This window comes from Lutjanus erythropterus, chromosome 9 (assembly GCF_056507025.1).
Source record: "Lutjanus erythropterus isolate fLutEry1 chromosome 9, fLutEry1.hap2, whole genome shotgun sequence".
NCBI lineage: Eukaryota > Metazoa > Chordata > Actinopteri > Lutjaniformes > Lutjanidae > Lutjanus > Lutjanus erythropterus.
The window spans coordinates 38,137,260-38,155,986 of NC_139325.1; the positions used below are offsets into that span (position 1 = coordinate 38,137,260).

Below are 18,727 nucleotides of genomic sequence, written 5' to 3' on the forward strand. Positions count from 1 at the left end.
TTCTGACCTCTTTTGCTCTCCGCACAGACATCATATTGGATGATTCAAGACCTCATGAGTTATTTTATGTCCAATAAACAAAAGGAGACTTTGCACATCTATTTGATGAGACAGGTGTGTGTGAGGGGTGAGTGGACTAAAAAGTTGCAGAAGGACTCACACTGTCTAACTTGCAATATAACATCTATTAGCGACATCTCTGTATTACCATCATGAGGTCTAGTTTACCCTGATGAAGCACCGAAACGTCTCAAAGAAATGTAACATTGCAAGTTAGACAGTGTGAGGGAGTCCTTTTGCAATTTTACATCCAATGTTAACGTTCAAATCAGGAAGTAGTGTGTCCTTTATGTAGCGAGATAGAAAGACTTTCATGTGGGAGGCTGGAGGTTGCATCCTGCAACAGACTTGCAATTTATGTTCATTTTAAAAAAAAATCTCTGTTCACAATCTTCCTCTAAGATCCACTGTGTGTTTTAGTTGCCTAATCCTGACCATACCTCAACCGTAGCTCATTTGCCATAACCACAGTCTTCCTCTATCCATAGCTGCCATGCTGTGATTGCTCTAAAGGTCCTTTCACGCCTACCTTGTTTGGTCCAGATGTTCGGACTTTTCAGTTTGATCTGAACCAAAATCAGAGATGTGAAACCTCCCCCAGACAACCAAACCTCGGTCCAACCGACGGAGGTGGCCCGGATCTGGATCAAATTGAACCAGTTTTAATTTCTAGTGTGAAACATTTTTGGGGGGTGTTTCAGACTTTTGGAACAATTATAGGAAGTTCTAGGTTATCGTCAGAACCAGAGAAAGGAAAAAGAACACAACAAAATGAGTCTTGGTAGCAGATGGGGAGAGGAGGAGCCAAATGTTTACTTGACATTTGGTCCGATGACTTTATAAAGAGTCAGCTGGAAAAAAAACAAAAGAATTCCAACGCTTTTCAATTATTTTCCAAGAGGATGAGAGAGAAAGGAACAGAAACGAACTGATGTCAAACACATGCCTGTCTACAAACCAATCAGCTGCAAGTACAACAAAAAGCAGCTCACATAATTGCCAACCGAACCTAACGGGATCAAACAAAACATTAATCATGGTTTGAATATCAGGTCAGAAAAGCACCTAAAATGTCATGGAGTCGAGAACTTTCATCGACTGAAATGCCGTGTCAGAAGTGGGAGGAATCATTCATTTTGAAAAACAATTAAGTAAAGATGCATGCGGCGTACAAGTCCACGATTAAGTAGTTGTTGTTTGAAAGGAAACAAACCTTGATGGGTAACAGTTCACCGTCAAACAAACATTTAATCTGCTGCTCTCGTCTTGCAGGAATTTCATATGACTTATGACTTGGCCTCCGTTCCTTCATTTCCAACAGTACGAGCAGAACCAACTATTAAGGAGGTCAAAGGTCACAGCGGCCTGTTAATCGATCGAACAAACATTCCAGATGAAGTCTTGGGCGAGAAGTTTTACACTCAGTATCTGCGATCGATCTGAGAGGAAGGTCAAAGTTCGTTTCCTGTCAGTGTGTCAACTTAAACAGTAGCTGATCAATAGAGGAGGGGCGAGGTTTAACCACCTGATAACACTGAAACAACACCAGCTCTATTCTAATCTACTCTAGTCTATTTCTTACCCAACAGCGATAACATGGAGAATATCACTCAATAAAACATAATGATGTACCACATTTTGCTCATGTTTCAAAATAAAAGCAGAATCCAGATTAAAATGTAAAGAATAAAGATAGAAAAAAGTACATATAAGCAGATTTTTCTTCTCCATATCTTCCGTCTTCCAGGGTTTTCCACTCTGTTCTCTTTTGTTGAACTTGCCTTCCGCAAACTGAGAGGTAGGAAGTGAGGAAGATGAAGCGAGGAAGAAATGAGAGATGAAAAGAGCGCCTGAGTGGTCAGAGAGAGAGATAAAAGTCAGGACAGGGTCAATCGAGGAGAACAAAGCTAACATCCAGAGTCAAATCTCCTGCCCAATCTGATCTCAATCCAGTCCAACAGTTACAATAAAAAGCCTCAAAGAATGAACTCAGGAATATAATGAACTAATTTAAATATTATTGTGGCCTCAATGCCAGAAGAATCTTTATGAGAGAAAACCCACAAAAAAACTACTTTTTATGAAAGTGTTTTGCTGAGTTTCTGGAGAAGGGAGGCAAAATAGGATTTTAAGGGCTGGTGGCATTTTGGATGAAAGTGGTGAAACAAGAGATTAGCTCAGTAGTCGATCAACAGAAAACTTACCTGCCACAAGATAATCGTTTCATCACAATTTATCAAAGAAATATGCCAAACATTTGGTGTTCCCAGCTCAGCAGATTTTGGGATTTGCTGGATTCTCTATCTTATTTCACGGTGGTTTAATGTGATTTTACACTGTTGGTCAGAAAAAACAAGCAATATGAAGATGTCATGTTGGGCCAGTTTTCATATTTTTCTTGCATTTATAGACATAAATTATGACTCGTACCTATTCACTTTATGTACAACTTCTTCAGTCTTTAGACCGTCATCACTGGTGATGAACAACCCGGTCTCTTCGATCGGCGTACAAATAACTCAACTTTTCTCAACTTTAAGACTGTGTGAAGTTCATTTACCAAATTCCAACATAGAAACTCAGCAGGTGATCTGCCAATCCCACTAACTTCTGTGGAGTCTGGTGACCTTTGTCGTCATGGTGACCTTCATCGCGGGTAATGCTGTGAAACTGTTGCAGTTTGGTTAGATTAAGGCACCAAAACTAGTTGATCAGGTTTAGGAAAAGATTGTGGTTTGGGTGCAAAAAAGTATGTTAGATACCAGATCACAGGGTTGAACTGCGAGATTTTGATTTAGCTCCCTCTTTACTATTTATATGCTTTACTATTATGTGACTAAAGTTATGTATGTCAGTTAACTTGCATAATGTATGTGACCTAAGTTAACACAGGACATGAACTGCAGTCTGCTGGCTGAAAGTCCTGTATTTGTTTGACCCATCCATCCATCCCGACCTCCTCCATACGTGGACATCACCAGATGTTTTGTTCTCTGACATTTGTGCGTAAAATGACCACTGTCTCTGGACAGAGAAGCAAAAAATACATTCTGATAACACAAGTGAACAAGTGAGTGACTGTTGTACAATTGGCTGTTCTTTTGCAGTCAGCCATGCTGTGCAGCCAAACCATTTTCAGACCCTTTTAACTTAATTTAAAATTCATGTAAATACCAAATATTTCAGATATTTCATTTTTGAGAAAAGGTATAAAATGATGCACAAGACATTTAGGAAAGTGCACTTTGATTAAATGGTGCAAAACCTTTAATGAAGAGCTGGAACAAACTGATGTAGAATACACTGTAAATGTGATTTAAGTGATACTTAGATACTTAAGTGGATATGAACGGGGAAAACTGGTTTATAAGGGGCCAAAATCAATTTTTTTTACTGTTTTTGCAAACTATATTTGCAGAAGGGTGGGGCAATATATCAATATTATATCAATACCCTCTTAAATTTTGGATATCTTTATATGATGATATGGCATACGCGTTGTTTCAAAGGCTGCATCACAGTAAAGTGATGTCATTTTCTGAACTTACCAGTCTGATCTAGCTGCATTATTATTTACATTTACCTGCTTAGTCATTATTTCCACATTACTGATGATTATTTGCTTTTGTGAAAATGTGAAACCTGTGCATAGACATTCAGCTCTCCTCTGCCAGAAAAGACGACTGATTGAAACAGTTTTGGGGGACCGGTTCCCATCGGCGTCTTTCTCGTCCTGTCTCGTCCCTAAGCTACTGTGGCTCCTGCTCTCTGGCGGGGGGTCGTGACCTGTTTGTTTTGGAGGAAGGGTGAAGGGTGAAAGGTCACAGTGGCAAAGGGGGTTGAGGTTCGGGGAGATCGGGCAGGGTGACGTCCAAGGGCTTAAGTGGGCCTTTAGGTTTGAGAGCTCCTCTCCTGCGCTGACAGACACTGACTGATCTCTCTATCCTTCACCATGACAGAGACAAAGCATGAAAAGAAGGAGAGGAGAGGAGAGGAAGGAAGACAGAGACTTTCAATTTTAGGACAACATCACAAAAACAGACGAGAAAGGGATTAAATTGGAGAGAAAAATGGAAAAAGTATGAGAGAGTAAGAAAGAGTGCAGGGGATATTTAAGCCAGTAAAGCTTCTCAAACTGGGGGGAAAAAAAAAAAGAAAACAGGATAAAAGGTTGCAGACGGAGGAAGAGAAAGTGATGGATGATGGGAGGTAAAGAAGGGTAGAAGCTGAGTGACGAAGAGGAGGGGGAGAATGGAGGAAGAAAAAAAGCACTGATGAGGAGAAGTAATGAACACTGTCGCCTCCTAGTGGTAGAACAACTCAAGTGTCACACAAATGAGAACTTTTTATCCAATCAAGGAGAAGAAACGATCCTTTAATGTTGATAAAATGTTAAATAACTGAGATGTAAACAAATCATGTAATTATATTTGTCATTCACAGCTATTTAAGTACTCTGCTGATCCCTTACTCTGAAAATTAGTGACCAGGAAATGATCATGATCGAAATATACAATAAAATTTAATATGAACAGCTAGTAACATAAACAAAGGAATTCTGTAAACTTTATCTTTGACAATGGCTTTGATAGTAACAGTTTAGATGTGATGATAAAGTCTCCAAGAGCCTGGAATCTTTTGATTTAGGTGTCTTGAAAAGTGCTTGACTTTTACTTTTAAAAAGTGGTACAAACCCTGTCTGACACAGAGCAGAACATTCATGAACATGAATAAGTCAAAAACATTCAAACATAAATGATAAAAAACGAATCCCATAAGTCATAATTTTTACTTTATTTTTAAAGTGTTTGTGGTTACTAATTTTTTTATGTGCAAACATAACTTGTTCCAATTGTTGCCACCTCAGAACCCAAAGGAAGCGTCCATAATGCTATTTATCTTAGTTTTGATGTTTTTCTTCACAGTGAACGCAGAACGATTTAAAGCAGGCCTCTCAAGCAGAAGAATATCTTGTTAAACAGTATTGCTCTATTGGCAAACAGCAGCAGGATTAGCAAGATATCAGCTGACATTTATGATCAGTTACGTGACATAGTTTAATCTTTTATCATATACTCTGTGGTGTTTGACAAAAGCACAGACAGAACTGACAATGCTCAGCGAGCCATTTTCATCAGGGGTATTAATGACCAGTTTAAAGAGGCAGAAGAGTTGCTGAGTTTGTGTCCAATGCACAGCAAACTAATGTCTTAAAAATATATAGAAACTGTTGTAACAGAAACCCAAAGAAGTAAATTTTCAGAAATAATGAGCTTTTTTTTTTTTTTTGCAGTACTTGAATGTGGAAGTGGCCCCTCTAATAAGATGACAGTACCTTCAGTGGCTACAAGACCATTTGAGTTTGACACTCTAAATCTAAAGGGGTAGTTTGGATTTTTTTAAAGTGTGGTTGTATGAGGTGTGTTACCTAGAGCAGATGGTGGTCGGCACGCACCCAGTTTAGAGAAGCAGCAGGAGCATCGGTGTAGGAAGCTAAGAAATGTACTGTTGTGGATAAGGTCAGCAACACACCAAAAACATCGACATCATTTTAAGTGTATGCTGTATTGAGAATATTCTACTCGCTGTCAGACATGGTCAGGCTTTTCTGACAGCAAACTGCCTTTATATAAGTCAAATATATTAAAGCCAGAACCAAAACCAGTCATTTTACTTTGCAGAACACAGGATTTGCTGGTGTATCATTCAGATTCACTAAAATCACACAATAACACAGACGAACTAACCAATCATGGGAGCGGTAGATCAGCAACTCCTGTGTTCTGTGGGGTGACATTATTGATTTTGCCAAAAGGAGTCTGGCTGCTTCGGAGAGAGCAAGATTTGGTTTATATGACAGCAGTTTTCTCGTCGTAACAAGGTGTATGACTGCAAAGTAAAGCTGTGAAAATACTCTAAAAATAGCACACACTTAAACTGATATCAAGTTTTTTTATGTGTCTAGAATGCATTTTGCTTCTGACCCCGTCCACAGCAAACTGGGGACTTGAAGTAAATACATAATTTATAATTTTTATAAGCTGTGTGTTAACAAGCTGTCATATATTCTGTGCAAAGAAGTCAGAATCCTTTTATCTCCACACAGTAGCTTGTATACATGCAAACGCATAGATCACACACACTTTCTCTTTCTCTGACACACACACTTACAAGCATACCAACGCTTTATCCCACTTTGTGTGTGTGTGTGTGTGTTGGGGGGTCGTCACCCTCAGCGACAGACAGCCGTCCAGTCGACCAACCTTGGTGCCGCGGTGGTATGTCGAGTGTTTATAAGGCGTGGTGACCCGTTGTGACCTTTGACCCCGAGACAAGAGGGGTGAGAGCGGGAGGGGTCACATGTACTAACACCACTAATGGATAACAGGAGAGGGAGAGACAGAAGGACATGACCTTGGCGACCAAATTGCCCACAGCTCTTTAAAGGATCATTCCAGTGTTTTATCGAGTTTTAGCCCATTTAATAAAAATCACATGGACTTTGCATCAATTTGTAACAACACTGCTTCTGTGTTTTAGAGATTCCAGTGTGTGTTTTTTCTTGTGTACCCGACAGTACAGATAATTTACATTAATTTCTGCCTGTAGACTCTTTGACCTCGCTTTAGCTGGAGTCAGAGATGAGCACAAATACACCAAAAAGTATCTTGTTACAAATTACAAACACTTGCTCATGAAATGTAACATAATAAAATAAAAATACCCATATGAGATTTGTCACATGATTCATTTACATTTAGCATTTAACATTATTTAAAATATAATATGCAATATCAAGTAATGTAATTTAAATATTTCAAATACAACCTTTTAAAGTTGTTTGTTACATCCTGTCTCATTTTTTTCTGCCTAGCAAAATACTCAAAAGTAATTAAATATGCACTTTAAATACATTTGACTGACATACCTCCCATCACTGGTTGCGTTATTAAACATTAACCATCACTGACATCATGCATGCATTGATTTTTGTTATATTATCATTATGAGGTAATGCAGTACAGTCTACACAAACCAGTTCACATATAAACTGTATTATTGTGCCCTGATAATGCAACATTAAGCAACACTAACGCAAACTGTATGTTTTCTGTGTTGGACAACTTGAGAAAATTTCAAAAGTTTAGCCACTCTACAGCAGAGCTGCACTGACTCAGGATTCTGTCATTCAAATTGGATTTAGCTGTTCAATACAAATATTCAACTATTTATTCCGTTTTTTTTTTTTTCATATAGAGGAGGAATGCTTTATGGAAGATTTTTGAACAGGGTTTGTTCAGGGTGACAGAGACGTTCACATAAGATAGGCTGAGTTAGCACTCTGAGCTGTGCTAACTACGCTTGCTTACAATGGATCGGAAATGCTCAACAACATTTTTTTTTAAATCCAGATCTGTTTTCTGGGCAGCTGCAGTGCCTCTGTCTCACCCAGATGCTTTTACCAATCACAAACGTCCTCACTGAGCAGACAGGGCGACTTGACATTATAAAGTATTGCAGTGATTTCACCCAAGGGAGCAGTGTGAAAGCGAGTGCTCACTGTGCAGCTACGGTAACGGTACACTACACACTGACTGACAAGAAAAAAAAAATGCTCACCTTGAAGACTAGCTGGTGGAACCCTGGAGTAGTTTATGAGTACAAATTATTTGTAATTAATAAACTAAACTTTCAAACTTCTTATTATTGTTATAAGTTATTGTTCCTAAACGTCCCAGGAGCTACAAAGTCAGGAGCTTTGCATTGCATTATTTTAGTGTTTTCACAACCTCTCAAGAACCAGTAAAGATCAGACAAATTACACTGATAACAGCTTAAATAGTGACTACTTTATAAGCAATTTTAGCACGAAGAAACTGCAACACACTGGTATTGTTTGTGGTCTTGTTTTTTGCATGAGCGTTACAGTTTATTGAATGTTTCAAACCAGACATGCTGAGGTAGGAAAGGATTTTTTTTATAGTTCATTTATCTGCATTAGTTTTTATCTGCAGTGTATCAACTATCAAATTAAGTTAAATTCCAGTTTCTGCTTCCTCACTCTTGCTTTCGCTCTCTTTGTGGAAAACCGGAGGCTGTCAATTAATCATCAGTAACATTATAATATCTGCCTCGTGCTCCTGCTTAAACCCCATCCTGCATTCTGCTGAGTTGTGGTCATGGCTTTCGTTACACAGCAGCTGGAGTTGGGGGAGGAGAGTAAGGGGAGAGGAGGACTAACAAATCAAGTCCAAAAACCTTCTGAACCCAGAAATGGTGGATGGTTGGGCCTGAGGTTAGAAACCTCACGCTGCGAAAAAAAAAAGCTTATGCTACAGAAACTGCATCAACTTTAATGCATAAAATTGCTGCAGTCTTATGTCCCATGTTTTTGCATGCTGACAGAATAATGCTATTAACACGTTGTAGCTCTTTGAGGCTTATATTTGACCAGTCAGAATCGGTCACCACTGCAAATGTGGCCCCAACAAGGTTTCAGGTGGCCTATTTTCTGCTTCATCATGACAGTCAATGGATTCACAGAAGTAGGGACATACATTGCAGTTTTTTTATGATGGGTTAAATGAGTCTATTAATAACAGAGAAGGTTGATCTCTCAGTGGTGGCCTTGCCAGCTGTGCAAAGTGCATTAGTCTCGGATGGTGAGCCTTGCAAGAGAAGACAAATATCAGCTGAGGAGGAGCAAAAGTTACGCAGAAATGAGGATAATTCTGATCCCATAAATGTAGAACATATTTCACACTAGAGGAGCTTGAAGGTGTGATCCATTCTGCCTCTGGTAGGAGCAGTTTATGTAAATGATTTATGTTTATGAATCATTTCGGCGTTGTTTAACTCTAACTCTAACTAAAATATCAGATTTATCTGTCAATCCTTGCTTCAAGTTCATTTAGCCAATAAATCAGTTAATTTGAAAATAAAGAATTTCAAAGAAAGATGAGTCATGGGGTTTCTAATGTTTATTCATTTTATCTGATGAATATCATTATTGGCCCCAGTGGAAAGCCAGTTCAGTATCCCTGACCTACAGTATCAATTCATCATCCCTTTTCTTCTTCTTTTCCTCCTGTTTTCATCCTTTTGTCAGTGATGTTGCGCTGTTTGCTCTGATTATTTAACCAGCTGGTCGTCTTCACTTCACTGGAGTCAATTATCAATCAGTCAATTACATCATAGCAATAATTCAAAACAAAACCAAGCGACAGTTCTCAATAAAAACTGCAAATTCTGCAAAAAAACGAAAAACAGAATAATTTAGAAACACGATGCCATGTGACACAAAGACATTTTAATTTTTTTTTTAATTCATCTGGGTCCTTGTAGCACCTGTTGCTCAAAGAAGAAATGCATGTGACATTTTTTACCACCTGCTTTTCTTGCCTGTTTCACAACATTTTGCAGCTCCTTCCTGTGCTGTGCTGGATTGTTCATCGGACCAGACTCTCACGTCTGTGGTCTGGACCCCCACCTTCTCTTTTATTTATAAACAGCAGTGAGATGGATGGTGCTGTGGTCAGATGATCCTGTGTGTGGTTAATTCCACAAGTGTAGAAATTACCTACATGCAGACTGATACAACCTCTCCCTGTAACAACTTTTCAAGAATATTGACTCCGGCTCGTGTTCACTTGGGAAGTTTCTGGTAGATTTCTTGATGCAGTTGAATGTGTGAAGGGAGATTTTGTCCTTTTCCTCCGTCCTTTATCTAATTTCTTTTCCTTCTTGCTTATTTTACTTTCTCTATCCCCGTCTGTCCCTCTCCTCCCTCCTCCTCTGTCATGACTTCATCTGTCCTCAGTGCGGTTGGGGTTTAGTTGGAGCGCTGCTGCTATATTAAACCACCCCGATTTATTTTCGCCCTCCTTTGATCCGTCCTCGTTAGAGCCGCCTGCCGCAGTGCCACAGGGCCACGGGACCCGCCAGCCTCCACTTTATAAACCCTCACAGTGTGTAAAATAAAACACACACACACACATACACAGTGTGTGGATAAAATCAGCAATAAAAAGCTGGGTGTGAAAGTCGAGCGGATTAAACCAGCGCAGATTCTGACCAGTCCCACGGTGCAGTTAGTGGTGATGACGGATCCAATGTGCAGCGTTTGTGAAGGTGACAGGAGGATTGTTGAGTCGGTGTGAAAATTCACAGCTAAACTGTGAGGACTGAGTCACTTTTTACTGAGAAAATCAAACTTTAAACCTGTGATGGTAGAGCACAGAGGTGCTGGATCAGGTGAAAACTGTTTGCATTAGAGCTGCAATGATTAATCAATTAATCGATTAGCTGTCAGCTATTAAATTAATCACCAATTATTTTGATAAGTGATCAATTGTTTTGTCATTATTTAAGAAAAAATGTCCAAAATCTCTGACTTCAGCCGCTTGAATGTGAATATTTTCTGTTTTCTTTACTCCAAAATAAGACCTTTGAGAACATCATTTTGGGCTTTGGGAAACTTTGATCAATATTTTTCTCCTTTTTCATTTATTTTATGGACCAAACAGCTAATTGGTTAATCAAGTAAATGGTCGATAGATTACTCAATAATGAAAATAATCCCTGGTTGCAACCCTGGTTGTCATGGACACATTCGATTTAGGTAATTTTTGGCTGTTATTCATGTTAGCCTTAAGATTAATTAAAAATAATTTAGGTGATTGTCTGACTTTTCTTCCATCTAGTGACACCTTCAAGTTGGATTATGACCAAATACCTGCAAAAATACTTGTAACTGTCATCGGCATGACGACCAAATCTGAACAAATCACATCCACAAAGTCCTGATAAAACAGATCACATGAGTTTTTGAGTGTTAAATAATAAGATGCTGTGATTGCTGCTTACTTAGTCATGAATATTTATATAAAGTTATAGTGAAAGTTTCAAGTTTTCAGGACCTTTAAAGAAGTAAAGATGTTGTTTCCTTTTATTTTTAACCTCCACTTAGGGTTAAATGCTACAACTACCAGACTGTGATTTGTTTGTATCTTAGTTCATAAAATAAGGTTTTCTATATTATTTTTATGATTTGTATGACTGGATAATACTTTTTAACTTCCAGGCTTAACTTCCTTTTTATCTTCCACTAGGAAAATGATAGAGAAGGGAATTAAGTAAACTCTATGTAAATGAAAATAGAGCAAAAGAAAATTTGACCCTCATCTATTTGTCTGTGCGTCTGTGCTGCAGGAGGGGAAGGCCGACTGTAAGCAGGAGAAATGTCCGCTGGTCTCTGAGGACTGTGCCCTGGTGGTGAAACAGACTGGAGCCTGCTGTGAGAGGTGCAAAGGTAAGACAGACAGGTGGACGGATGGACAGACAGAGCCTGAATCAGAGGAATTATTTACGGTTAAAAGTTGTATCACTTTCACTGCCCTCAGATTCTTCACTTGAGCATTTTGCATTTTGTAAATTTTACAGAATAAACACAAGGTGACGTCTGTGTTTCTTTGTATTTTTTTAGCACAGTATTTCAACTGATAATAATAATGAAGCTGGGTTGGTTTATTACAGGACTACAGTACCTGCAGCTGCACTGCGCTAATAGCAGACTGTAATAACACACCGGTACAAAAACATAGATGCTAACCAGAGCCTCTCTCCACACACACACACACACACACACACACACACACACACACACACACACACACACACACACCACACACACACACACACACACACACACCCCCTTCAGGAACCACTTTATGTACAGTACCGAAACAGTCAGGCCTAAATAAGACCAGTGGGAGTAAAGATATATTATTTACCTCACATATAGGCCTTCTCTCTCTCTCTCTCTCTCTCTCTCTCTCTGTCTCTCTCTCTCTCTCACACACACACACACACACACACAGCTGCAGTGTGTGGAGACAGTGCGGCTGCTGAAGGGGTTCACTGGTAGGTTTACAGGCCACAGACGTACAGTTGCTTTTATGAGCCAGAAACTCTTCAGTATATCTTCATCTGTTACATCCTCATCCTCGCCTCACATAAGCTCTACTGACTGGTGCACATGCAGGTTTATATATTTATCTATACTTATGAGAACACTGACTCCCACATCAAAATCTCACCAAGTATATTTGTTTCCAGTCAAAATATGTGACATTTCATTGACCTGTCTTTAAACAATCACCTTTAATATTACAAAAACCCCACTTTGTGTTTTTTTTAACTTTTGAAGTAGCATTTTTTCCAGTGAAGTCTTGCGTGTGGATTTCTCTGCCGCATCTTTTTCATATTTACATGACGCCATGCATTGTTTAAATGTACGCAGAATGAATCTGTGTGTGTTTGTGACTCTTAACCCTCTATGGTACCATGTTGCCCTCAGGCAACAAACCCATTTTTGCCCTGTCACATCTCCACAATGCATCCCTTTAAATGATGCGATACTTTAAAAAAGAGGTAAAACCATAGGGAACCATTAACAATGCTTTAAGTTGTCACATGACCTCCAGGAAGCGATTTTGAAACCCTTCTTGGCAGGCTTTTTCTAAGGAGACAGCTCTGCTATCTTGCTGCAAAAAAAGACTCTCAAAAAGTTATTTTTTGTCCCTTTTCCACCTGGAAAAAAATGTCTTCACACTAATAGGTGAGTAAACTTTAAGTTTTGATAGTTTCATGCAACTTATTTACTAATTTAATAGTGGAAACGTGTTAAAATGCAGCTGTTGCCCTGAGGCAACAACGTGCCATCATGGAAAGTTGCAATGTTGCCTGCAACAGTGAACCATTATGGAATCACTATAGCAAACACAACACTGACCACTGGTCTATTTGGGTGGAGAAAAAGGGCAGATGCAGATACCCTGGATGTAATAGTGAAATCACAGTGCACAAAATGTGTCACCTGCCTGTGCTTCACTTCTGAAAAAAACTGCTTCATGGAGTTCCATAAGCACTGAGCAGCAACACCACAAGTGATGGCAACACATGTCAGGAAAGACACAGGGGACTGACACAAAACATGCACTGAAATGAAGCAGTGATGATCAAACACTGGAATTTGTTGTTTTTGTTTTTCAAATGTTTATGGTAATGGTTATCTTTGTTGATTTAAGTAGTTTAAAGTTTTATACTTTACACATTTATTTCAATGGGTTGTTCCTAAATGGTACAATGTTGCCTACAGGCAACGAACCCCAAAAACTTCCAAAAATAAAAATAAAAATAAAATTTCTTCAGATTATGTTTATTTAGTCTATTTTGAGACATAAAAACACATTTCCCTCACTGGCATCATAATGTGTACCATAGAGGGATATGACCATACATACATACATACATACATATGAGCATACATACATACATACATACATACATACATACATATGAGCATACATACATACATACATACATACATACATATGAGCATACATACATACATACATATGAGCATACATACATACATACATATGACCATACATACATACATACATACATACATATGAGCATACATACATACATACATACATACATATGAGCATACATACATATGAGCATACATACATATGAGCATACATACATACGTACATACATATGAGCATACATACATATGAGCATACATTCATACATATGGCCAAACATATGACCATGCATACAAACATACATACATATGAACCATATGTATGTATGTATATGACCATACACACATACATACATACATATGAGCATACATACATACATACATATATATGACCATACATACATACATACATACATACAAATATATATAAATTCTTTTTATAATTCTTTTTAATTTAAAATTTAAAATGAATACATACATGTGACCATGCATGCATACATACATACATATGAGCATACATACATACATACATACATATGAGCATACATACATACATATATACATACATATGAGCATACATACATACATACATACTTATGACCATACATACATACATACATATGACCATACATACATATGACCATGCATACATTCATATAACCATACATTCATACACACATACATACATACATATGGTCATACATATGACCATGCATACATACATACATACATACATACATACATACTTATGACCATATATGCATACATATGACCATACATACATATGACCATACATACATATACACATACATACATACATATGGTCATACATATGACCATGCATACATACATACATACATACATACATATGAGCATACATGCATACATACATACATACATACATATGACCATGCATACATACATACATGTGACCATACATACATACATACATATGAGCATATATACATACATACATACATACATACATACATACATACATACATATGAGTATACATACATACATATGACCATGCATACATACATATGAGCATACATACATACATATGACCATACACACATACATACATACATATGAGCATACATACATACATACATATATATGACCATACATACATACATACATACATACAAATATATATAAATTCTTTTTATAATTCTTTTTAATTTAAAATTTAAAATGAATTGTGACTTCTTGATGTTATTGAATATTTTTGCATATGTTTATGAAATAAACAATGTTCAAATTGGAAAAGGAACATTCTTTTTCACTTATGCACCATTATGGTACAATCCCAAACCCCAAAAACTTCCAAAAATAAAAATAAAAATAAAAATAAAATTTCTTCAGATTATGTTTATTTAGTCTATTTTGAGACATAAAAACACATTTCCCTCACTGGCATCATAATGTGTACCATAGAGGGATATGACCATACATACATACATACATACATATGAGCATACATACATACATATATACATACATATGAGCATACATACATACATACATACATACATACATACGTACATACATACATACATACATACATACATATGAGTATACATACATACATATGACCATGCATACATACATATGAGCATACATACATACATATGACCATACGCACATACATACATACATATGAGCATACATACATACATACATATATATGACCATACATACATACATACATACAAATATATATAAATTCTTTTTATAATTCTTTTTAATTTAAAATTTAAAATGAATTGTGACTTCTTGATGTTATTGAATATTTTTGCATATGTTTATGAAATAAACAATGTTCAAATTGGAAAAGGAACATTCTTTTTCACTTATGCACCATTATGGTACAATCCCAAACCCCAAAAACTTCCAAAAATAAAAATAAAAATAAAAATAAAATTTCTTCAGATTATGTTTATTTAGTCTATTTTGAGACATAAAAACACATTTCCCTCACTGGCATCATAATGTGTACCATAGAGGGATATGACCATACATACATACATACATACATATGAGCATACATACATACATATATACATACATATGAGCATACATACATACATACGTACATATGACCATGCATACATACATATGAGCATACATACATACATACATACATACATACATACTTATGACCATACATACATACATACATACATACATACATACATATGACCATACATACATATGACCATGCATACATTCATATGACCATACATACATACATACATACATACATACATACTTATGACCATACATACATACATACATATGACCATACATACATATGACCATGCATACATTCATATAACCATACATTCATACACACATACATACATACATATGACGATACATACATACATACATACATACTTATGACCATACATGCATACATATGACCATACATACATATGACCATGCATACATTCATATGACCATACATACATATACACATACATACATACATATGGTCATACATATGACCATGCATACATACATACATACATACATATGAGCATACATGCATACATACATACATACATATGACCATGCATACATACATACATGTGACCATACATACATACATACATATGAGCATATATACATACATACATACATACATACATACATATGAGTATACATACATACATATGACCATGCATACATACATATGAGCATACATACATACATATGACCATACACACATACATACATACATATGAGCATACATACATACATACATATATATGACCATACATACATACATACATACATACAAATATATATAAATTCTTTTTATAATTCTTTTTAATTTAAAATTTAAAATGAATTGTGACTTCTTGATGTTATTGAATATTTTTGCATATGTTTATGAAATAAACAATGTTCAAATTGGAAAAGGAACATTCTTTTTCACTTATGCACCATTATGGTACAATCCCAAACCCCAAAAACTTCCAAAAATAAAAATAAAAATAAAAATAAAATTTCTTCAGATTATGTTTATTTAGTCTATTTTGAGACATAAAAACACATTTCCCTCACTGGCATCATAATGTGTACCATAGAGGGATATGAGCATACATACATACATACATACATATGAGCATACATACATACATATATACATACATATGAGCATACATACATACATACATACATACGTACATATGACCATGCATACATACATATGAGCATACATACATACATACATACATACATACATACTTATGACCATACATACATACATACATACATACATACATACATATGACCATACATACATATGACCATGCATACATTCATATGACCATACATACATACATACATACATACATACATACATACTTATGACCATACATACATACATACATATGACCATACATACATATGACCATGCATACATTCATATAACCATACATTCATACACACATACATACATACATATGACCATATATACATATGACCATGCATACATACATACATATGACGATACATACATACATACATACATACTTATGACCATACATGCATACATATGACCATACATACATATGACCATGCATACATTCATATGACCATACATACATATACACATACATACATACATATGGTCATACATATGACCATGCATACATACATACATACATACATATGAGCATACATGCATACATACATACATACATATGACCATGCATACATACATACATGTGACCATACATACATACATACATATGAGCATATATACATACATACATACATACATACATACATACATGCATATGAGTATACATACATACATATGACCATGCATACATACATATGAGCATACATACATACATATGACCATACACACATACATACATACATATGAGCATACATACATACATACATATATATGACCATACATACATACATACATACATACAAATATATATAAATTCTTTTTATAATTCTTTTTAATTTAAAATTTAAAATGAATTGTGACTTCTTGATGTTATTGAATATTTTTGCATATGTTTATGAAATAAACAATGTTCAAATTGGAAAAGGAACATTCTTTTTCACTTATGCACCATTATGGTACAATCCCAAACCCCAAAAACTTCCAAAAAAAAAAAAAAAAAAAAATAAAAAAATTTCTTCAGATTATGTTTATTTAGTCTATTTTGAGACATAAAAACACATTTCCCTCACTGGCATCATAATGTGTACCATAGAGGGATATGACCATACATACATACATACATACATATGAGCATACATACATACATATATACATACATATGAGCATACATACATACATACATACATACATACATACGTACATACATACATACATACATATGAGTATACATACATACATATGACCATGCATACATACATATGAGCATACATACATACATATGACCATACACACATACATACATACATATGAGCATACATACATACATACATATATATGACCATACATACATACATACATACAAATATATATAAATTCTTTTTATAATTCTTTTTAATTTAAAATTTAAAATGAATTGTGACTTCTTGATGTTATTGAATATTTTTGCATATGTTTATGAAATAAACAATGTTCAAATTGGAAAAGGAACATTCTTTTTCACTTATGCACCATTATGGTACAATCCCCAAACCCCAAAAACTTCCAAAAATAAAAATAAAAATAAAAATAAAATTTCTTCAGATTATGTTTATTTAGTCTATTTTGAGACATAAAAACACATTTCCCTCACTGGCATCATAATGTGTACCATAGAGGGATATGACCATACATACATACATACATACATATGAGCATACATACATACATATATACATACATATGAGCATACATACATACGAGCATACATACATACATACATACATACATACGTACATATGACCATGCATACATACATATGAGCATACATACATACATACATACATACATACATACTTATGACCATACATACATACATACATACATACATACATACATATGACCATACATACATATGACCATGCATACATTCATATGACCATACATACATACATACATACATACATACATACATACATACTTATGACCATACATACATACATACATATGACCATACATACATATGACCATGCATACATTCATATAACCATACATTCATACACACATACATACATACATATGGTCATACATATGACCATGCATACATACATACATACATACATACATACATACATATGAGCATACATGCATACATACATACATACATATGACCATGCATACATACATATGACCATACATA

General features: G+C 35.7%; 1 protein-coding gene across 1 annotated transcript in view; it reads left to right on the plus strand.

Annotated features, from left to right (window-relative positions):
- bmper (BMP binding endothelial regulator) overlaps nucleotides 1-18,727 on the plus strand; it is a 50,383-nt gene that overhangs the window by 14,088 nt on the left and 17,568 nt on the right. The window contains exon 3 of the mRNA XM_084727532.1: nucleotides 11,272-11,371. Within this exon, the coding sequence (XP_084583658.1) occupies nucleotides 11,272-11,371 (100 nt within the window). The remainder of the gene's footprint in view (nucleotides 1-11,271; nucleotides 11,372-18,727) is intronic.